This window comes from Melopsittacus undulatus, chromosome 7, assembly GCF_012275295.1.
Source record: "Melopsittacus undulatus isolate bMelUnd1 chromosome 7, bMelUnd1.mat.Z, whole genome shotgun sequence".
NCBI classification, from domain to species: Eukaryota; Metazoa; Chordata; class Aves; order Psittaciformes; family Psittaculidae; genus Melopsittacus; species Melopsittacus undulatus.
In genome coordinates this window covers 47,931,602-47,955,185 of record NC_047533.1, presented here as the reverse complement: position 1 = coordinate 47,955,185, position 23,584 = coordinate 47,931,602, and the positions used below count along the sequence as shown (strand labels likewise).

The following is a 23,584-nucleotide window of genomic DNA, read 5'->3' as shown; positions in this document are numbered from 1 at the left end:
ATTCCTGCTATTATACAAATAACTCACTTAAAACCAAAATACAAATAATTCGAGGTAGGAAAAGTTTTCAATAATCATCAGATTGGTCATTTCATTCTAGCCATGTAAATTTTGTTCAGCTGTATACTAGAACAATGTGTACTACTACTAGAACATTCCACCTCAAAGTTGCCAAAAAAACAGGGAAGCAAATAACAGCACATACATATGTGCATCACATGTAACATCCACCTGTAGAATTAAAAAAGGCCATTTTCCTTCATAAAGGAAGGCAAGGCAAGAAGAAAAGGAAAGGACAGAATCACACTGTGTTACAGTCAAATGGGAGGATGGAAATAACCTGTACAAATGAAAAAGTAAGTAAAATACTGAATGATTGAGATAAAAAATAAAATTAGTTACATAAGGATGTATTAGTAACTGGACATGAATTTTTCGCACTAGAAGCAACAGAGCATGCTCTCAGTGTTAACAGCTCAATGTTACAACTGCTATGTCATGTAATATTATAATTCTTATTATTTATTTCCATATATAATATGATTACAAATCCTTTTCAGGGGGAAAGAAGCTTTAAATGCACTCTATATTCTGACACTGCATAAGCAGGAACTGATGGAGAATTAATGATTTCACTTTCAGTTTCAGCAGAAGTCCATTAAGAAGCCCTACAGCATACATAAAGCTGCTAGTGAACTGAAGGAAACTGAAAGGCATAAGGCTTGCCACAGAGCAAAAAACATGCTATTTAAGAGGACTAACAGATGACTACTAAGGCTAAAACTTTGACAAACCTTCTCAGACAGGACAACAATTGGTTGAATTTATATACAGATGATTAAAAAGAGAGCATTAAAAAAGAAGAAAAAAGCCCAAACAAATGTCCCAGGAGACCAAACAGCAACAACAGCTAAACAAAAAAAAACAACCCACAAAGTCTCAGTTAAGTCACTAGCACTTCATCATACAATGAAGTTGCAACAAGGGAAATTCTGATTATATCTTAGGGAAAAAAATTACAATGATGTAGACAAATATTAGAACTGCTAACCAGAGATGATGCAGAAACCCCACTAAGGTACCAAAAACTTAAGTAGACAAGGCCTTCAGTAACCTATTCTAAGATGACCTTGCTTTGAGCAGAGGGGTTGGACCTCAAGAGGCCCTTCTGAACCTACATTATTCTGTAATCCTATGAATTACATAGCTTAAAAAAAAAACATCTTGTAGGTCCCAAAGACACCGCACACTGCAGATCACTAACATGAAAGCTTGCAAAAAAGATGTCAAAGCTCTACAGCTGGAAAATGTCAAAAAAAAAACCCAAAACAACCAAACCGGCCCAATAATAATTTAGTTTCTTCTAAAATGCTAAAGGGAACTGGATGTAAAAAAAAAAAAAAAAATCAAAGCAACACCTGCAGCCCATGAGGGAAGCAGGAGAACACAACAGGATAGGACTAATCAGGACTCCTGAAATTGTTAGAATGGCCTAAGAAATCCTATTTAGTCATTTACAAACTCAGGCTAGTAACCTTTAAGTTCAGTACTGGAACTTAAAAGAACATTCCTTTTTCTTTGCATCTCTCCTCTGAACTAATTACAGACTTTATACTGATTAACAACTGTGGTGAGAAAACTGAAAAGCTCTAAAACACTAGAGGGAACCAATACAATTAATTTTTATCTAGTACTTCTCCTCTGCCCCCTTTTTGCTAAAAGCTAAAGAGAAACTTCATACTAAGCACACCAAGATGGTGTTATCAGTTAAATTCTGTTATAGTATAAGTTCTCTTACCTCTACTATGTTGAGGCACTACTATTTATACTTCTGCATCAATTCCATATATTCCAGCCATATTAAGACATCAAGTCCATAAACTTTTTTGACCCTTTTCTGCTGCTTAGCTCATTAATGCTGAAAGCTATTAATTTAACAAATTACTGGGTGATTACCTCTTGAAGAACCCTCTTCATTTTCAGAAGCAATGTCTTTACAGCTGTGCAATCTTGCAGCATCAATCTGAAGGGCAATGATTCAATGCCTCCACCTTCTTCCAGACCAGTATAAGGCCAGTCCACAGATGGGCTGCCAGCCAGCTGGCTAACACGAGGATACCTTGCTTCTCCTTGGTCTACTTCCTTGGACAGCTTCAGAGACAGGTTCCTTACAAGAGAAAACACAAAGATCAACACTGGAATATGAAAACTAACTCAATTTTTGGCTTTCAGTTTTTCTGAGTTTAAAGACACATTACACTTCACTTTTTGAGACCGCTGGCATGAATGGCCTTTAAAAAGTACATGTAGCCATATGGTGCTAGCAGTAAAATATGCATTTATAAGCATACCATTTTCTACAGGAACGAAAACCATGCTTTATCTCACACCCTTAAACAAAAAAGCCATTTTCTTAAAACAAAATATCCTGTGGGCAAAACTGCTGTAGGTATATTTTATTTCAGTTCAGTTTTATAAAACAAAAAAAAACAAAATCAAAACCTCTCTTGTGTACTTCCTAAAGTTAGATCACTTTCTTCCATATGTTTTGACTTAGAATTCAAAAGGAAAAGAAAACCACCAAAAAATACTCCCTCTGGACTGGCCCAGTGACATAAGATGAACCCACTCTTCTGCATAATGGAACTTGAAATGTAATCAATCTGTACTCACTGAAGTTTAGTTACCATTTAAACTGTTTAAGCAGAACATGAAACTAAACAACATTAAGTTGTGGTTGAGAATCCTTAAAGACAACAGTAAGATTCAGAAAAATTGTGATGGACTTTGGAGATAATGGAATATCATTATTTTAAAGCATATATACAGTCTTCCTTTAATATCAGAACAAGATATCTATAAAACCCTCCCACGCTCAAACAAGTCCAGTGAAGACCAACAAGAAGCTGAGAGAGCTGGAGTGCATATTAAATGAGGAGAGGCTCAGAGGCAATTTTGCTCACTCTTTAAAAGAGAAGGCACTGGGAGGGTGCAGAGATGATGGAGCCAGGTTATATTTAGGAAGCACAGCAACAAAATGAAAGGCAATGGACAGAAGCTGGAATATAGGAAATTGTGAACAGATGCAAGAACATTATTCATTTAATTGTTTATTTATTATAAATCAAACAAAGGAACAGAGGCTCAGAGATGCTGTGGGGCACTCATCCTTGGAGATATTCAGAACATGATGGGGCAAGCCTCTGAGTAACTTGTTCTAATTGGATCTGCTTTGAGGAAGGGCTTGGAACAGAAAACTGTAGAGGTTCCTTCCCACCTGTGTGCTTCTATGTTCTAGAGGTCATAGATTCAAACAGACAAAATCAGCCAAAACTTTAATAGTAGAAAAATAATTTAAATAGAGATTACTTGACATTTTGGTAAAACAGAATGTGACTAAGTGCAGTATAGAGACTTCTGCAGTATCAATGCATGCACAACTTCAATATTGCACCTATTTTCTCTTTGACCACCAGGGAAAAAGGACAAATCTGAACGGAGAATGTGATTGCACTGTGCAATAGTAGTATACTAATCACTGCTGAATTATTAAAGTGTTGTAACAGCAATGCGTGACACCCATATTCAGAATAAATTAATTCACTAAAATTAAAGATGTTAGCATAAGTGGTGAAGAAAGTGACAATTATTATTCAATTAATGTATAGTTCCAATTTTCTGTTCCATTTGAATTTTCATGCAACACAAACCACATCCTGAATTTTATGCATGGCAGTATTTTGGCAGGATGAAGAATATTTTTCCACAGGATATTTTCCTTGGTTAACTTCAGTTTCATATGAACCACATACAAAAAGGAATTAATGTGGTCTCTCAAGACAAGCAATTCCCAATGCATACTAACAAACTGTAAATGAGGCCACTAGAATTATCTTTTATGTCTTGTTCATTTTTATAATTTACAAGCTATGTCATGTGCACTAGGTACAACGTGTTAGATCAAGGAATGCACCACAGAGATCATGACTATGGCCAGATGGCTCATGATTGCCAAAAGAACTAAACCTTTCTAACCCAGGCTTTTCAAGACTCTCATAAAACGATTAAATTAGTAATTTAATTTAAATATTTTAATTGTTTAAATATATTGAAACAACTTTCAATATATTTAATTTATGGAGTAGAATATTTTGCATCCTTTAAAATGATAATGTGAGGTGGATGATAAAAGTGCTTTAGACTGAAAGATATGAAGCCACTGCTGATTAATAGCCTTTATTAAAGTCACCTCAGGTATATATCATGCAAAGAGAAAACAACTTCTAACTGAAATTTCATAACACAGGCCACTTTTAGGGATTTATAAAAGAAGTTCTGTTCAAACCTTAAGTAAGATTTATGTAACATGAAAGGCACTTTATTTAAATTAAGATGGAACAACAAGCTCCTCTTTATTCCTGCCCAGTGCCTGCAGGCTGGGAGACAAATTACTCTTTAGAATATGTCACATGTTCACTTTGCGAGTCCCTGCAAAGTTTCATTTTCTTCATTCTCCTGAACAGACATCCTGGCACTGAGAAAGTACCAACTTAAAATGTAATGCTTCCTAGGAGTCTTTTACAGCACATTATCAGGGAGAAGAATGCGGTACCACCAATACCCTGTTGCCTCAGTGACAAGGAAACAAGTACTCTCGGAGAACTCTCATCCTGTCCTACATGAAAGAAGTACAATGTTTACATATAAGCTATACATTCACTGGAAACACAGCAAAACTTCATTTCAACTTAAGACAATATTTTTGACTACTTCAGTGGGCTTTATGTCAATATCACACTGCTCAACACACAAAAATACCATCTTTTCAAATACAGAACCTTGTACTAAAGTATGAACAGCACCATATTAACATCACCACTCACAGTCATAAGAGTTTAAAATCTAACTCAATTGCTACTAAAAAATGGTGATGCAGAGTTGGTATATAATCAGCATTCAGATCGTATAATACCTCTGAAGTACCTGAATAGAATTTAACTAATCTGTGATAGAAAATCTCTTCATTGTCTGATACAAATCCTTCTACTCACTGCAGAAAAAAAGCTCATTTTAAATTCATTCCAGCACTGATATTTCATCAAGTTCACTATTAACAATGTCCAGGTGGTCTATTACAGTATTATTACGGTAATCCACTGCATTTCATCTCAAAGCAGCAGCAGAGATTTAGCAAGGGGGAAAAAAGAACTTTTACTAAAATTAGACTTCTCTCCTTAGTAGTAAAATGCCTCTTTACCTCTGAAGTTGGAGAAGGGGATGGTTCATCAAATGGTAGTGCAGGAGCTCCCTACAGATGACCAGCTCTCTCTACCTTCCAAAGATGTGTTTATTGTAATGTTTCAGAAGCAAATGTTATCTGTGACAAACTTCTGAAACTGTAGGTAAAAAGCCTCATAAGAGCTATATTAATTCTATAATATTATCAACATAAAATATTTTCAAAAAGTAATTTGATCACTTTTAAATATATAGCTCCTGTTTGAGCTCTAAACTTCCCCAACACACACGCATGCTTAGACTATGTCCCTCCTTTAATAAAACTATACCTAAAAATGTCCCTGAGCACTGAAATTCAGTCAGTGGTAAAGCACTTCTGCAATGTTGTGGGACAACGCAGATATCACTCTTCCAAATGATTCCCTGGCATGGCTTGGTTATCAGCACAGGCAGGTTGGATGGGACTGCTCTGTTCTGGAAGATGTCAGTGGTGTAGATGTGCACTACAGAACCATCTCATGCAGATGTCACCTCAAATCTCTGAGCATGGCTATGGAAGCCACAAAGCTCTAAGCTTGAGAAGTTAAACCCCCCCAGACACCTAGGCAAGAGAAGCACCAGCCTGTCCCAAAGAAAGGTCCAAGATGAACTGTGGAAGCTGTGGCAAATCATTGCTCGGAAAAAGGTGATCTTAATTTTTTCACAGGTATTATAGACTTCACTTCCCAGATAATAAGTGATTCTCATATTCTGTTTGATGAAGATCAGACAGAGCCTGACAGCACACTGAAAACTCTTCTCTCTATACAATGTCATAAGGAAACAGTAATTCAAGGTGCTCATGTGGAATCAATGTAAAGCCTTTGGAATACTTTCTAATCAGCTGCATGTTACATCCAAGGGGACACAAATGACGAAAGAGAAAAGCAATCTTAGTGTCAGGAAAGATTACTGCCAGCATAAGGTCTGAAAATCACAGAAAGTTTGTTACAAATTTGTAAATGCAAAATAGGGTGAAAAGCTATGCAATTTGAGATGGTACTTTCAGACTGCTGGCTTGTTTCCTTTATATTTGCACATACCCCGTGAACACCATGAATGCATTTCCTCATTTCTAAAGAATACAAAAATCAGAAGGTACAATATCCACATTTAGCAAAATAGCAGTGCCATTAAGAGTTCTGTTTCAAAAGCAGTCTTTACTGAAATGGAGGTGTAACACTAAAATAAATCAGTTGTTGACCTTTAGCATTTTACTAGCCTCCATAAACCCAACACAACTGCACGTTAACTCACTGAGGAACATACACCATTGTGCAGCTCCTTTCAAACCTTCTTTCCCTTAAGAACGCAGAACAAAACCAACTTTATTATTCTAAAGCATCTTTAAGTTCTTTTTACTGAGGGAAAAAAAATATTTATATAAAAAAAATTACCTAAAGATTTGCAACTTGAGCTAGTTTGAGTTATTCTTCCCTTCTTCCTGATCCTCAGATCAATGATTTGAAGAGCTTATGGTAATTTGAACTTACTTAACACGAAAATCCTTAGATTATGTGGAGTTTAATCTTCTTAGTTTTCATCAGCAGTACTCAAGACATTGCTATAGCAAAATTAGCCTAATCTAATGCAACTGGTCCCACAGAGTCTGCGCTTCTTGATATCAGCTTAACTGAAAAGAATCCACATAACACTGTGGGCATCAGGAAGGCTCTACAAGCACAGCAAAAGACCCCAGCCTCTATGGGAAGAGCTGAACAAACCTTCTTTCTTCCCTGAGGGCTTATCTTTTAAAGCGTGGTTTTAGAAAAAGCCTTAAATCACCGCTTTTCAGTGTTTGAGTGTACAACTGTATCCATATACAATTGCACTATGTGTATAAATAGACATGTACTTTTACATATGTGTAGTTATAAAATTCATGCACGCACTCCTATATAAGCACATCAGCTACACTTGATCTTTGTATTTCCGAAAAAAACCCAATCTTTACTTGTTCATAACTTGGCCCATCAGGAAACACATGTCCTTCTGCACTAGAAGAATATCATTCAAGTTATTTCCGGAAACCTTTTTTCATGCAAATCTAGACATCCTTCAATCCGAACTTTTCCCATCCAGAATTTTCTTTTTTCTTACCAGGACCAAATAGATGAAAGGGATCCTCTTTTAGGAAAATCACTAATTACTATTCTGAGAAAGGTCCCTCAGTGGGACCATATAAGACACACAAGAGCAATTACTTCTGATTTTTAAAGAAAAATCTGCCTACCTCAAACACTTCCAGAGTTCAGTTTAAAGCACTCTGTGGCTCTCTTACAATGATGTATGTCACAGTCAAGCCCTACAATCATCCCAGACTGGGTCTTAATCTCCAAGCAATCTTTTACTAATCCCACTTAGTAAGAGACATGGTCTACCTCAAACAGCTTACAACTGAAATATATGGACACATTTTGGAAAACTGAAAAGTCTTTCCCCATATTTAGCATGACTGAGGCATTGACTTTTAAAAGCCTGTTCCTAAATATTCCAGTGGGTACTGCTAGGTGCCTAAATATTATCAAACTCTGTTCACTGAGGGTAAAAGTTACCAAAATCCTCAGTTCTGAAAATGCAGGCTTTGCAATACTGAGAAGTTAAAAAGGTAACCAGAACAGAAGCAGTTGGCTAATTACCCATATTAGCATTCTTTGGCATCAAAACATATATCTCTCTGTCAAACACAATTTCTCAAGAGTACTTCTGTTCTAACAGAGACCGATTCAGAAATTCTAAGGGTGACATCTCAGAATATTAAAGTTACAGCTTTTAGAACTATGTATCATTTATAGGTCCTCTGATGCTACTTTTGAAGGTCAGCCTTTAGAAAAACAATGTTCAGTATCTGTCACTAACAAGCTATGCAACCACAGACAAATGTGCACACAAACTCTAATGGCTAGTACTGCTCTAAGTTGAAACTGTCAGCCTTTTCCATTTTAACCCCTTTTCTTTCAAAGGCTTCTATCAACGCCATAAAGATTTCCTTTGGGCTAGAACCTGGTGATCTTGAAATATGGAAAAAAATTAAAAAAATAAAAAAAAAGCCCTCCATTCTCAGCTGCTGAAAAGTACAGCTGAAGGTATATCAAACCTTAATTTCCTTTTGCTAAATTCTACATGAGTCAAGAGCTCAAGCACACAAAAACACAACACTTAAGATTTCAGTCCTTTTCTTCCTCCTGGAATCTATTAGGAGAATTTAAATGTGATGCACACAAGGTAATGTAACGCCAAACAGGAATCAGATAATGTTCAAAAAAGTACCTACTTGAATAAGCTCCCCCAGTCTTCCAATATCAAGTACTCTTAGTACAGTAGGAAATAAAGCATTACAGATAAAGCAGGAAAAGTAAATGAGGCTCTCTGGGCACTGAGAGTTTGGTAGACAATTTGAGTCTTTTTAACTGTTTTTGAGAAAAAAAAATATCAGCAGGGGATCATTCTTGAAACTATTTTACAACTGGTATACAAAATATAAATTGCAGCTTTATTATGCACAAAAAGCACTCACCTTACATCTCTGGTTAGGAAATAAACAAAAGAAGGCTTAGCTTTTATTTGGACAGAGAATGAACCTACCATTTATGACCAAAGTCACTCCAACCTTTGTAAACACAATGTACTTTGGACTGGACACTGCCTGAGCACAGATAAAAGCTAAAAGTACTTATCTCCTCTCCAAATCTCACTTGGAGATAACCAACTCAGCTGACTCAGAACCAGAACAAGAACATTTTGGTCTAATCTATTAGAGCAGACAGGCATTCAAGTGTGCCCAGCAAACTTTATAGTTCTGGAGGAAAGGAGAAATATAAATTTGTTTTCCCACTGTCACCTTCTAGATCAAAACATTTCCTTTCACCTTTGCTCTCTGCTCTCAATGCTTGTGTCTCACTTTTAGAAACTATGCAAACAGAACATAAAACTTTCAGGTTTTTAGGAGGTTAAAAACATGTTGGAAAAAAAAAGGAAAATCACGATGGATGCTGGATATAATGATTGCATTCCAAGAAGCACAAGAAGTGCTTTCCTTTCATTCAGCTACCCTAGTTTCCCTTACTTAAATTATCAAATACATTCTACTGCAGGTCAGCATTTTTTTGTTACCAAGGCTTTCCAAAATTCTGTTTAAACTATGTGTATTTCAAGTAGAAAATAAAAAAAACACCCCAAAACAAACAAAAAACCCCCAAACACACACACAAAAAAAAAAAAACTCTTTTCTGTGCCTGGTAAGAACCTACAGAACTGTTAGTATAAGAAAGACAGCAGGGTTTGCAACAAGTATTTGCTTAGTAACTGGAAGAATTCACAGACATGAATTACGTAAGACAGATTTCCAAGATCAGACAACTAAGAGGAAAAATCATATTTTTTATAAAGAAGACAAACCACTCTGAGTCCTACCTGACCTATTTTTTCATTATTTGGGAAGCACCTAACCACATTACTACTGCATAAACCAAAATGTTACCTTTTGATGAAGCTATTAAGCTTTAAGAACACTTTTGTGAAGCAAGCAGGCAATTCATTATACTTTGTGTTGGCTGAGAGGTTCATTGGAGATGCATAACAGTCATTTTTAAAGGGCTAATTAATATTTACAAAATACACAAAGTGGAATACCTTTAGCAGTCTGCTTGCTTTCCTGACATCCCAGCCCCTATCCTGCCTTTATCTATGGCCAAGTGATTCAGCGAAATCTTCCTGGACTGGGTCCAATTACAGAAATGTCTTGGCTCCTGACCATGGAAGGGCTTGAGAACAGATACATACACTTCAAGTATCATCCTGTAGGTTATAATACTACAGTCACACATATTCCTCCACTAGGAAAAATGCACATGCTTACAGGATTAGATTGCAATTGAATGACAGGGATGAGAAGAGGACTAAAACATCAGCAAACCCAAGCACTTAAGAGTTAAGGGATGTCTGTATAATAATTATGTAGTTAAAACTCTGTGGTATTGAGAAAATTCCAACTAGTAATCCTAAAATTTAGTATTAGTTCTGTACATTTTCACACAATGAAATATGTAATCAGCAACATAATCACTGAATAAATCAGTAATTACAAACACAGCTTTCTGAATGAAGATAACATTCAATACTCTATAAGGGAATCAACATAACAGACCTTAATTTTTGTGGAAGTGTATGATTAAACAAATGTATCCCTTCTCATTGCCCTTTAACAGTTTAAGAATAATGAATAGGAAAGACTTGTTTTTAGATTCAGAGGATACCTTTCATCTACTTTAAGTAGGGAACCTGATTAATATCTCAGGAAGAAAGGGCAACTTTAAAACCCATCCTATTTCATTATCACATAAAATAGTTGGAACCTAATGTTATTGTTAAAAGAGCTTTTATGTTAAATTCTCTTTTATGACTGAAAAATGAAAGCATGTAATGGATTCAGGGACATAATTTATAAAGAAATACAGAATATGCATGCTACTATATGTACATTCCTAAAAGACAGGAATACACTAGAGGGTTTTTTTAACCCTTAAATATGATTCTTCTCCTGGTTTTTAAAAAACATTATGGAATTAATCTTTTGCAAAAATTTCCAAGTCCACTTACAAACATATGAACAGCCACAGTGATTTCAAAAGCCTGCTTTAGAGAAAAGTAACAAAACAACATACGAAATTTAGCATCAATGCTAATTAAAGACACTAGTTATTTAGTGAAGTTTGCTGACAAGCAGCTTCATGCTGTTCCTGGCACAGCAGCTGCAAATAGTGTGTGTTCCTGCTAGTTGAGTAGGGGATGTGCATACACATATTTGTTTCATATTATCACGGAGATGCATAGAATATCTTGTGTTGGAAGGGACCCATGAGCACCACTGAGTCCAACTCCTGATTCCACAAAAGGCAACCTAAAAGTAAACCATACATCTAAAGCACTTGTTGAACTTCTGAAAAAGAGCAGTGTTTTCAAGCAAGAACTGAAAAAGAAATCTCGCTCAGTCCATTCACTGATGTGAAATCTATTGTTTCATGATTAACAGTTCTGGAAAGACTTAGACATGAAATAATACGTATTTTTCCCACAGTTAAATAACATACACTTGCTGGGCTCCAGCCAAAACTGATCGTAAATGAAGTGTATAGAACAGAAAAAATAAACTTCTTCTTAGAGTAACTCCATAAAAGCTACTGTAGCAGTTTGCTTCTCCCGCACCCCTTTTCTGCTTAAGCAATAGCCAGTGGTGGTCCTGATGGCTGCATCTGGCCATGCTGGACTCTGGGAAGATAGCTAACAACATAGTAGTTAAGCGCCACAAATTTTACCCAAGAGCTAAGGATCATGAGTCTTGCTCAACAGCTGAAGGCCAGTTGAGCATATGCAAACCCCAAAACACAGCTGTTATGCAAATATAAGTCAATAATCTTACTCCATAAGATAGTGGCCAGCCCAGGGCCAGTTGAGCTCTCCTGCATGGCAGTGGCTGAACACAGGATCTCCCCGTGAATAGGATCACCTCTCTAGGTTAACCCCATGGTCAGGAAACTCCTTACTGCATCAGATACTATGTAAATGATTAATAGCATGCTAAACTTTGAAATCTTAGCTAAGTGATATAAAGGATTCATTGTTCATATATAATCCTTAAGACATAAATCATGGACTAAGTCTGGATCCAGTCACACCAAGACTCCTCTCTGAGGAGGAGTTTAGAAAGCAAAGGGGTCCTTTCTGAAACTCATGACTCAGTGTGAGGGCCTCCCTGTCAGTTTTCTCTATGCAGTAAATACTCATATATACTTTGCCACTGAATCTTGTTAAACCACTATCACATTTACCATTAAACATTTTTAAATCCCTGGTTTATATCAATAAACATATTGCTACTTCTCTCTTATGAGTGAAGTGTATCACTTCATCCACAACTACCCAAGAACTGTAGCCCTAACACTATAAGCTAAACCATTAGCTGGATCTTGTCTACGAAGAGTATGAGGTACCAGTGTGAAATGAATAGCTCATATCCAGGTGTATGTTGCCTTGAAATGAATGTAAGAGACTGAAAGCTTCCAAACACAAAGAAGTCTCAGGAACAACTCACATTCCTTCCAGAAGCTCAAAGTCTCCACTTCTCCCCGAATGCTGAACAAGTCAATGCATCAACTTACAAAAAATGCCACTGGCATAAATAGAAGCCAATAACTTACTAAGAACAAATTCCCAAGTACACTTGAAGATGAAAGGGTCATGGAACCCTTCAGGTGTTATTTCCTTGTGCGTGTCCTCTCAAACTACCAGAAGGCTTGCATTCATTAGATGGTTTCACTTACAAGGCAGGTGTTGAAATGTATGCACTCAGATATTAATTAATGAAATTAAACCCCTCCAGAAAGAACATGCTTGATTTTTTAAACAAATGCATTAGAGACCAAACAAAAAGAAAGCAATAAACTAATTAATGTGTAAATTAACATAATTGCTTTGTTCTTACATGACATAATCACTTAAGTGACACCACAGAAACATGTTATTGTCTCAGATGTGGAACTAGCCCACCTACATGGAAATTCTCTGCATTTTCCAGTATGGTCTTCAATGTCCTTCAAAATTCTCCTTTTGATTTTAAATAACTGATTAAAAAATAATCAGAATAGTTAGTTAGACTAAAGCACTTCAGCAGTGTTTCTCTACTGCCCTCTTACATAGACGAAAACATTCGTCCTCCCTCTTCTCCCTGTAATGTGACCTGCTATGAAAAAGTCAATCTAAAATTTAGCAAATTGCAGGCAGAGGCAGATGAAAAAGACATGTTTGGTTTGGTTGACTATGACATACCAAACCTCAGATCTCCGAATCATAAGTATCTCTAAATCTTTATTTGTACATCAGCACACAGAAGGAAGTAGCAAGTTAGAACTTCAATACTAGCACTGAGCTGTTTGCTGCTTACAATATTTCTGTGTTGATGCAGTGTTACTTGATAGTAAGTGCCCATGAGCCATGTCCCATGAGAAGCTCTATTTTCTCTACAACACTCTCTCTCTTTACTTCCAGAACATTAGGTCACCTACCTTTTAGCTTTTATGTTTTAAGTTCGTCACATCAAAATTAAATATTTATTTCAGTTGCTTACTTTCTTGTTGTTAATTCTCTTCTTTCAGGACTCTGCTTGAGTTACCTGAATATTTAGAGTTACTGTAATTGCTTATAGTTTGAGATGCATGCCTTGTTTAACATTAAGAATAACATGCAGAGCAATATTGTGCAAAACTACACAAGTTCTCACTGAAAATATTTGGCCCAGGATTTGAACTTAACATGTGATGTCTGAATTCTTTTGCACTGCACATATTCAAAGTTTAAGCAGTAAATAACATCAACATTCAGAACATAATTTATTTTAATTTTACAGTACTGTTATAACCTGTACCATTAATTCATTCAAGATTGCAACAAATATGACAATGAAAAAACACTTGTAAATTTTGCTTTAAGTAAGTTATTAATAATTTAGTAACATTATTATTTTACAATAAATTGCATAGCATTTCTTCTGTGAAACATCACAGATACATTATATAAAAGAACAATTAGTAGTTTTAGTTACTAATTTTGGAAACTCTTTTCCAGGAGACCATTAATAGCATGGAGCCCTAGTAATTGTTGGAGTGTGTTAAAACTTGATGTCCAAAGCTCCACCTAGACTGAGATTAAAACTAGACATGCCAACTCATTTATTTTCAAGCTACTTGGCAATACCACTTCAGATTTTGGGATAAGTTGAATATTTTTAATTAAAAAACCACAAAGTGTTGATTTCTGGCCCTTACTTTTGATAGATATAGCTTGAAAGTTTGATCTAAACACACCTGTTGATTTTGAAAGCAGAAGACAAAGAACTCAAAAGATACACCTGTGCGTATAATAGACATTGAACACTCTTAGAATTTTAGTATTGCTTGACTTGACTGAATTGTCTGTGTTGCTAATGCAAGGCCATCCTCCTGCCTTTGCTTTCAGGGACCAGAAATCCATCAGACACTTGGCATTAGCATACATATTACTAGCCAGGCTGTTTTTCTCTAAATCTGACATGAAAAAATTTAGGAAAGCTTCAGGTTGTGCATGCATCAACAGGGAAGATGTCACGCAACTACACACTGGACACTTGAGAAGAGGCATGATTAATCAGCAGTGGGTAACGGAATGATGAACAAGAAATTCGTTCGCTATTACCAGAACATTTTTCTTTTGTTTTTCTTTTCTTTTGTCACTTGAATAGAAAAATTTTAATTGTTGCTATAATGTGAGGGGTTTTGTGTTTGTTTGGGGTTTTCTTTCTTGGTGTTTTTTTCTTCCTTCCTGTATGTCAAGGTTTTTTTAGAAAAGAACATTGTCTTCTTATGTATCTGAACAAGCAATGAGATGTTTTTATAGCAACTGTAATAAAAAAAAAAAAGCAGAAAACATTCCCAGAATAAAGAAGCTTTCTCTGTGCTATAATTAGGCAATAGTCTGGAGTGTTTCAGCTTTAAGACTATTGTCAGGACTTTAATACAATATATAACATTACAGGCTCTGATCAAGGTGCTCTCTGTAGATCATTTTGGTGGCTACCCTTAAAGCTTGCACAGAAGTGTGAATACCCATCTCCTGCAGCCATAACTCTGTTTCCAGCATGGGCCTATGTGAATCCTATCTCATCTTCTTTTTTGTGCACACTGAAGGATACTTGACATTTAAAACCAGATAACACTGGCTGATAGCAAAGGGGAAGGCTTCTATTCAGGCTAAGCCACATAAACAGGGATCACTATCTTTGCTCAATTGTCTATTAAACAAAGCTCAGAATGCAAATACTGCTTTGCCCCAAGATGGTAAAAATGGTAAAAGTCTTCCTTTCTGTGACATCTCCCAAGAGAGACAATCTTATTCTGCTGAATATAGTGAAGAGCAGGGAAGACCCATGGCATGCAGAACACGTATTTTTATTTCTTTGAGTGGCCAGAAATTGTTCCTATTTCTCTTACACAATATAGAGGAGTAGGGATATAGGTGTTTGGAATTTTTTTATTCTATCTCACTTCTTCATCCTCATATCCCTTCTCCTGCAAGCAATGTACCTGTATTTCCCACACTTTAACATCTGGCTGCAACCTCTCAAAACTACTACAGAGGTGTTTCTAGAAGGAAGGTGATTATCTCACATACACACACACACACCAAAGCCACTACCTTTCTTCTCCTGGAAGGCTTCATGCAGCCAGCATAATAAATTGACATAATTAAGCACAGTTAAGTTAACCTCAAAACAGGCTGCTTTAGAAGAGCCCTTAACCATCACTAGTATGAGAGTTTCAACAAAATTCCAAGCACAGTCTCTTAAGTTTTTCTCCTTCTCAGTAGAACCACTGTCTATCTTTTGCTGAAATAAATATTCAACTTGGCCAGGGTTATATGGAAAAACGTTTACTCACAAAATGTGGCTGCAGATAATTAAATAAGATTTCCCTTAGAGAAATTTTTATTAGTTCTAGAAGCAACATTTTGAAATTTTACTATCATCCATCAGACAAAATGAACCAATGAGCTGCAGTCTGTTTTTTTTTCTTTTTGACACAGCATCATTTGTAAAGCCTTTATGTTTAATTTTCAAGAACAAATGCAACACAGGAAAACGACAAAGAAATGGGAATTTCTAGTTTACACAAAAGATCACTTTTAAATTACTTTATAAGTCCTGTAATATTATTATTTTTAGAAAACAAAAATACAGTAAGAATCCATTAACCTTATGAAGATGGTTCTTCCTTCATCCCACTACTCCTGAAATACAGCCCTTCACAACTGAGACAAATGAAGGCACTCATCTAAACTAAGGCAAACACTGAGACAGATGATAAACACCTTTATCCATGTGTCAAAAAACAGGGAAGAGCCAGTCTAAACCTACTGGACTTCTGATTTGCAGTTGCAAAGCAGTCAAAAATGCATGGTGAAAGGTAAGAGATCTTTATGTCACTCCTCAGGATAAGCCTGTAAGAGTTCTTCACATGCACAACTTGCTTGTCATGAGTCATGTGCTCTTTCCACAGTCATAATAAAGAGAAAATGTGAAAATGTGAAGCAGAAGACACAGGAATATAAAATTCATTTTTAAAGGAAACTAAGTGAGGAAAACCGAACAAATAATTGGAAGTCTCATGCTGTAGAAGCCTGATTTTACAAATGGTGATCAGCTCACTACCAACAGAGAGGAACCCTGTGGATCCCACAAGGATGATTAAGCTACACAAGAATAAAATGAACATGAACCACTGAAGTCACTTGGATATTTACTACTGAGACTGCAGTATCAATATAATTGTTGAGGCAGCCACTGAAACAAGCAAAAGTTTTAAGGAAGAAAATTTAAGATGGTGTATCTTAGTCCCTACTATTCTTTGCTTTTATCCTGCTTGGTTGATAAAGTGAGGTAACTGGTAATGTTATTCGTGTAGAGGACATTTTTCCCCACAGCATCATCTAAAACAACAGGCTGAACATTCTATACTTCATTACTTTATTTCTAATTTGTTATGTGCTATACCTTAAAACAAATGTTTGGCATTTTAATCAGCATTAATTTCCAGTACTTCAAGACATACTGTGGGTGGCTACAGTTGAAGGTGGCAAGGAATAACCATGATGATAAAATACCAGTTCTGCATCTTGACTGATATGTTTATACCTGTCTCTTTATACCTCTCTATACTCCTCTCTGAAACCAGAGAAAGCTGTGGAATGTTGGAAAATACATACATACTCTTTATCCACCAGATTCCTGTAATTTAACCAAACTAAACTAACCTGAAAGTGCTTTTGTTTATAAGCAGTAAGGTTATCAAAAGAAACAGGTGCAAAATGAGTATTAGAGATATGTGGTAGCCAGCAGTTTTGTCATTTTGTGAATACCAGGTACATGCTCCTTCTTTTATTCTTTATATTGGCAGCAAAAAGAATTCAAGCCTTGAATAGTTGCACTGCTTATTACAATACACATAAGTTAAAAGACATAAACCTATTTGATGCTGAAATGCAAATTTGTCTTTCTGAACTAGTAAAAACTTCAAGTTTTTTAACAGTGCATTGTCCATTTTATGAGTAGGAATCTAGAAACATCAATTACAAATAATACCTGGAGCTACTGCTCTTATATGAGAAATATTTTGACTTTTAATAACTTAATATAGGCAAGAATTCTACATTATTTCTCCTCTTAAGTTGACACATTTTATCATCATACTAAACTGCTCCTTAAATGTGAAAAGAAATTACTGAGCCTCTTATTAGCACTACTGGCTATAGGAGCAGTAAATTTCATGGCAGTCATACATCCCAATGTCAGTAAGAACACGTAAGTAGAGTGAACTTATAGGGAGGTACTGCTGATGGTATGTCTTCTTCCCAGCCCAGGTTTCACATGTGTCCTAACAGTCTATCTCCGTGCATGTTCTAACTCACGAGGAGATCAAAAGCAATTTCATATTCTGCCAAGGCATTTCACAGCTTATCAAACTACTTGTGTAACTTTAGCTCTGGTCTATTCTGATTCTCTCTACTGAATTTCAAATTTCGACATCTAAGTGGAAAAAAAAAAGCCATTTGCAGTTAGTGTGCCGTTGGTATTTGACATCACAAAGCAGTTAGAGCAGGGGACTTCTTTAAAAAAAGAGCCATCTTCTACTAAGAAACCTGAAGAGCAGGGGCAGCTCTTCCACTGGCGATTGTAGCACCCATTCCTACCAGAACATTAGTGGGGTGGCTTAGTCAAGTATTTCTCAATCATTTTATTTGTGGACATGCCAAAGTCAAACCCAGCACCAGAGCACACTACAACCAGGAGGGTGTTGTGCCTGCACAGTGACCTCAGGGCAGAGAAGGTAGGGAAAGGGTAAACCTATCCCAGTTAAAAAAGCCTAAAAGCTGCTCCTGTTCTAGGAGTGAACTAATCCAAATATATTTTTGAACAGATACTCTGGAGCTCTAGAAGAGTATTCCTACTAAAATGTTTTTATTGCCTCTCTCTATTTCATGGTTGTAGGAATTAGGATAAAGATTTAGATGCAAAAGAGGAGCTTCGTGTAGCAGAATGCTGGGATCCATCTGGTGTGACAAAGGCTACTGCTGATGAAGGGAACTTTTTAGGTGAAAAATACAAGTTTCACTTACCTAAAGGTATGGGGGTTGCCTTGTAAAACTGCACCATCTCAACACATTGTATTCACTGGTAATTAATGATGTTTCTTGACAGATAAAGACTCCTGACATACATATCTGAATTGCACTTAGGTAGCCAAGAGCAGAAGAAAGCTCTCAGCCACCACAGCAATAATGTAGGGACTCAGGCAAACCATGCAGAACAAATCCTCCCTTTCTCAAGGGCTTCCATATGAAAACAAAGGGTATAGAAGAGAAGTTATCACCTCATTTTGTTCTGCAAATCCCCCAAGCTATGCTTCCAAACACATCTCAGTAATGCCAGACAGAAGGCAAGGAGTGGTTTCAGTGATTCTAGGTGATCACACCTGGGTAAAAGCCTTATTATTCATTTGCTTCCTTGATCTTATCCAAAGACATTCAAGAACAGTTTGCTTTGCTAGTGTTTTCTAACAGTTACATATACTTCCCCCATCTCATTTGTTTTCAAGAGACAAACCCTTGAAAATGGACAAAGGGATGGGAAGAGGATTCTGAATTACAACTCACTGGGGCAATACAGTCTTAAGGAAATATAAATACTGTTTGAAGATGTAACATTTTTTCCTGTTCTTGTTCTTTAGGGAAAGCTGCTTCAAAGCAACAACAAAGGACAACAACAGAGTCTACCTGTGGCCTGAATGCAAAAAAAACAGGAAATACTTCTGCTCTGGATATTCTTTGCAAACTTATGTCAATATGCGTTACTGCTGTGCTTTGAAAATCCTACCAAATGGCAAAGCTGAAGAACTACACCACATCACCAGTTCACTACACACCACTGTTTCCTAGTACAAATAATGACTGGAAAGGAAAGTAAACATTAAGATAGGCATTTCATAAGGAACTGGAGCATAGAAGCTGAAACAAAAATCCTCTCCAAAGCTCCAACAAATAAACACATGGTGAACCATTCATGCAAAAGAAAATCAATAACTGAGAAGTTAAATTTACAGCAAGAGCTATTTACTGCATCTAACATAGAGAATGACAGCTTTGCAGAGCAACAGAAACAAACTATAAATATATACAAAATATCGAGTATTCAGTGATGAGTGGCAACTGGAACAACACTCTCTTTATCACTCATGACCACCCAAATTCCATGAAGAGAGAATAACGATCCTGCTTTACATGCTACATACCCTGGTCCTGCAGTCGAAGAACATATAAGTGACAGGATAAAGCAGATTAAAAATAAATATTTAAGGTTCAACTTCAGTTTAGTATCACCTGTGATATTATTTAGTTCCAAGCAGCCCAAGTGACAACTACAATGTTGAGTATACAGCTGCAGGCAAGTCCTGACTGACAGCCAAGAAAAATGATGAATTATTGTCACCCACATACAGATGGAAAACCAAAGCACAAACAGATTATGCTTCTTGTCAAAGCTGACTTGAAGTACTATGGTGTCTGAACTTGAAAATAAAACAAGGCATTTCAATGAAACAAGCAAGTTAATCCGTGAAAACTGGTCCACAGAATTTATTTGTGCTCTGTTGTGTTTGTAAGTGAAAACAAACTGGGGGAGAGTTTAACTGGCATTTTCATAGCTTTTCATTCCTTAAAGAAAAAAAAAAATAAAATTGAAAAGGGAAGAATTCCTGGTAAGATTCTGAAGTTATCTTCAGCACTAATTTATCCAGATTTATTGTTCTGATGAAACCATTAATCCCGGATTTGCCTGATTCCACTATACATTCAAGAGGAACTACAAAACAAAAAAAAAATTTAGTCTAGAAAAAAAGCAAGTTCTGAAACACATTAATTAGGTACTATATATATATGTATATATATAAAAGGCATGAATTAAGAAAATGGAGATTTGAACTACACGAGGAATTACTCTTTTTTACCAAGCTGTCAGTTAAGGTTCTTCTAAAGCAGTTCTTACACAAATAAAGACTGCTGTGATACACCCATGCCTCAAGAAGGCTGCCTTTGGGAAGGGATAAAGTTTTATTCTAAACCAGCTGGAAGTTTATCTGGGCTACAGTGTCTGAAATGACTCCTAGAACCAGAACCTGAAACTCTCACCCTTCCTAATTAATTTACCAAAATCTTTAAACTTATGTCAAACTGCTTGTAAGAATTTTAAATTAAATCTCCTGCCTATGAAGTTACATAAAACGTCATCTCTGAGACACACTTTTTCCCAGACCAGCTTCATAGTAGCTTGTAACTTGCATACTATAAATAGTAGTATCTATACAACTGCTTAAATGTTCTGAATTCAAGAAACAAAATACTTGACATATTAAAAGTATGCTACTGACTTTAAACATCAGACACGCATGTTGCCTTCTCTATCATTCTTTTGTTAGGTTTTTTTTAAGGTTACAGCAATCACATTAATCTTCCAAGTATGCTGTACTATTTTAGCTCATATCTAGAAAGACTCAAACATACATTTGTTTGTTTTCTTTGAATACCCTCCTGTATAGTAGAAACAATGAATTGATTAGAGGTTACCCATTATTCTATGATCATTCTTGCAAATGGGGCAAAATGAGCAGAAGACTACTTTGAAAAAAAAAAAAAAAAAGAAATAATATGGGGGAAGAGAAGAAATACATATTTAGTAATAACCTTAGAAACTTCAATAAACAGCTAATTGCTGCTGCATTCCTAATTGCATTATCAATACATTCATTTGATGAAGAAAATAATAGAAGACTCTCTGCTACATAGTTTTTCTTCGCAGAACTGACATTTACACCTGTCTTTTTAAATCCTTGTAGTGAAAGGGCACAAAAGCAATACATGATATAAGCCACTCTATAGAATCTCATTCTGAATAAAATCCAATTATTTTTTTTCACTTAACGAGAAAATCCTCTCTAACTGTTAATGTTTTCATAAAAAGTCCAGTCTCCACTGTCGGAAAAATTTAAAGCCCAGAGGGAGCTCCTGAAGCATAAACAGGATTAAGATTTCTTAATGCTTTTTATGTAGCACATTTCATACCCCAAGATGAGAAATCTCGGTGTATGAACAGTTCCCACAAGCCTTTTCTATGCAGATGCTCTTCTTTTTTATTCAAAAGCACAAATACAGGATAAATAGCAATGACAGAGTTTCAGCCTTCATAATGTTAGCTTATAAAATAAATATAAAAGATCACATAAAGGGATACTTCCCATTATAATAAAGTATAGCAGACAGCAGGCTTTGGTTGGCTCCCTATGGAAAACGTGCCAAACACGCTCTTATGTATAAAGTACCTAGCTGAGAAATTCAAATTGTGAAACCATTGTCCTCCAGCATGCAAACTGCCTTCTAAGTATTGTGCGCCAGAAGAGCTTGCTATGCCAAAAAGAAAGCAGTCATGAGGAAAAGGAAACAGCAGGAAGTAGGATGAGAATTTATTGTTACTCTAAAATGCATAGAATGCACGTAAAATGTGAAAATCTGTAAGACAAAGAACTGGGTTAGCTACTGCTGCAGTTAGCACATATGGCAGGTACCTCTGAAACTGAGGCAAGCTTGGCAAAGCTGTTGCAGTTGTATCAAAGAGAGGCTCATGGGGCAATAACTAGGCTGACCTGCTGGCAAAATACAAGAAATGGCTTCCTCATGGTGACCTCCACACCTCTTTCAGCAGTGCTCTGTGAATAGGAATGATCACACATCTTTGTATGAACAAATGTCACCAGAACGCATTCTGACGGACTGCAATTCTCCCAGATGTACATGGCTGTCTGCACTTAAAAGGGTCATCTTTCCACAAAGTTTAACTTTGGGTCAGTTTTATGAGTCAGGTCAACATTAACTTTGTATGCCAGCCTGCAGGAGAGGTGAACCATTATCAAATACACAACCCCTGAAATAGTTTACTGTTTCATTTTTCTGTCTTTTATTGCTCAATTCTAACAGCAATTGTTTAATACTACTCGAATTAGCTCATTTTTCACTGTACAAGCAAGTGTTCCAGTCTGTGTAATTAAAAGTATTCCACTGTTGCAATTAAAAAGTTGGAGCTAACTTGACTCAGACTAAACACACATTGAAAAATTCAAGGCAACCCATATATGCAATCGGCTATGTTCTTGCCATCAGCATTGCTCTGGTGATACGGAAAAGCAATTTAACTGTGTGAACTAAGTTTCTGCTTTGGACTAGTGTAAGGGCACTGGAGTAAGCAGAGAACCCTCTTCAGAGCTTCCAGCTCTTTGCTCAGCTCCATTTCCTGCTTTTTGCAGAAAGAAAGATTTCTGTCTTCGTTCCTGGGCAAAAACGTTGGTATTTCCTAAATTGAAAGCTGTTACCTTGACTGTACAAACATATTTACATGGTGTTTACCTCTACAAAGCCTAAATTTTAGTCAATAGAATGAGCATTGCTTTTATGGCATCTACATTCTATCAGAAACACACAGACTGACAAGAGTGAAGCTCACATAGTGTAAACTCTACTGCTATTGGTTTCATGAGTTTTAAGAGTGCTCCAGAGAGAGATCAGCTCCTCCACTTCTCCCCATGAGGAAGTTGTAGGCTGCAATGAGGTCATCCCTCAGCCTTGTCTTTTCTAAGCTGAATGAACCAAGTAGCCTCAGCCATCCCTCATAAGTCTTGCCCTCAAAACTTTCACCACCTTGGTTGCCCTCCTCTGGGCACACTCTAATAGTTTGATGTCCTTCTTATATTGAGACACCCAAACATGCTCCAGTGTTGCTCAGCTCATCGTGGAGCAGACTGAAGGACCTCACTAGCACAGCACCTCCCAAATACTGGCATGCCACCCCATGATTTATCGCTTGTGAGCCTAGTTTTATCCCTTTCCTCCTTCAAATATAGTTTAAAGCTCTCTCAATGACCCCTGCTAATACTTGTGTGAAGATCCTTTTCCCCCTTTGACAACAATGTATCCCATCTATGGGTAGCAGGCCTGGTATCATGTAGACCATCCCATTCTCAAAACCCCACAAATTCTGACAGTGACACCAGTCACAAAGACAGGTATTTATCAGCTGCATCTGCCTGTTTCTTCCAAAATCATTACCATCAACTGGAAAGATAGAAGAAAACACTGCTTGTGTTCCCAATCCCTTAATCAGACATCCCAAGGCCATGAAGTA

The 23,584-nt window shown here is 36.5% G+C and overlaps 1 protein-coding gene across 2 annotated transcripts in view; it reads right to left on the bottom strand.

Annotated features, from left to right (window-relative positions):
* Positions 1-23,584, bottom strand: part of CCSER1 (coiled-coil serine rich protein 1) — a 446,682-nt gene that overhangs the window by 156,926 nt on the left and 266,172 nt on the right. For both annotated transcript variants that reach the window (XM_034065046.1, XM_034065047.1), the window contains exon 7: positions 1,957-2,167. In XM_034065046.1, the coding sequence (XP_033920937.1) occupies positions 1,957-2,167 (211 nt within the window). The remainder of the gene's footprint in view (positions 1-1,956; positions 2,168-23,584) is intronic.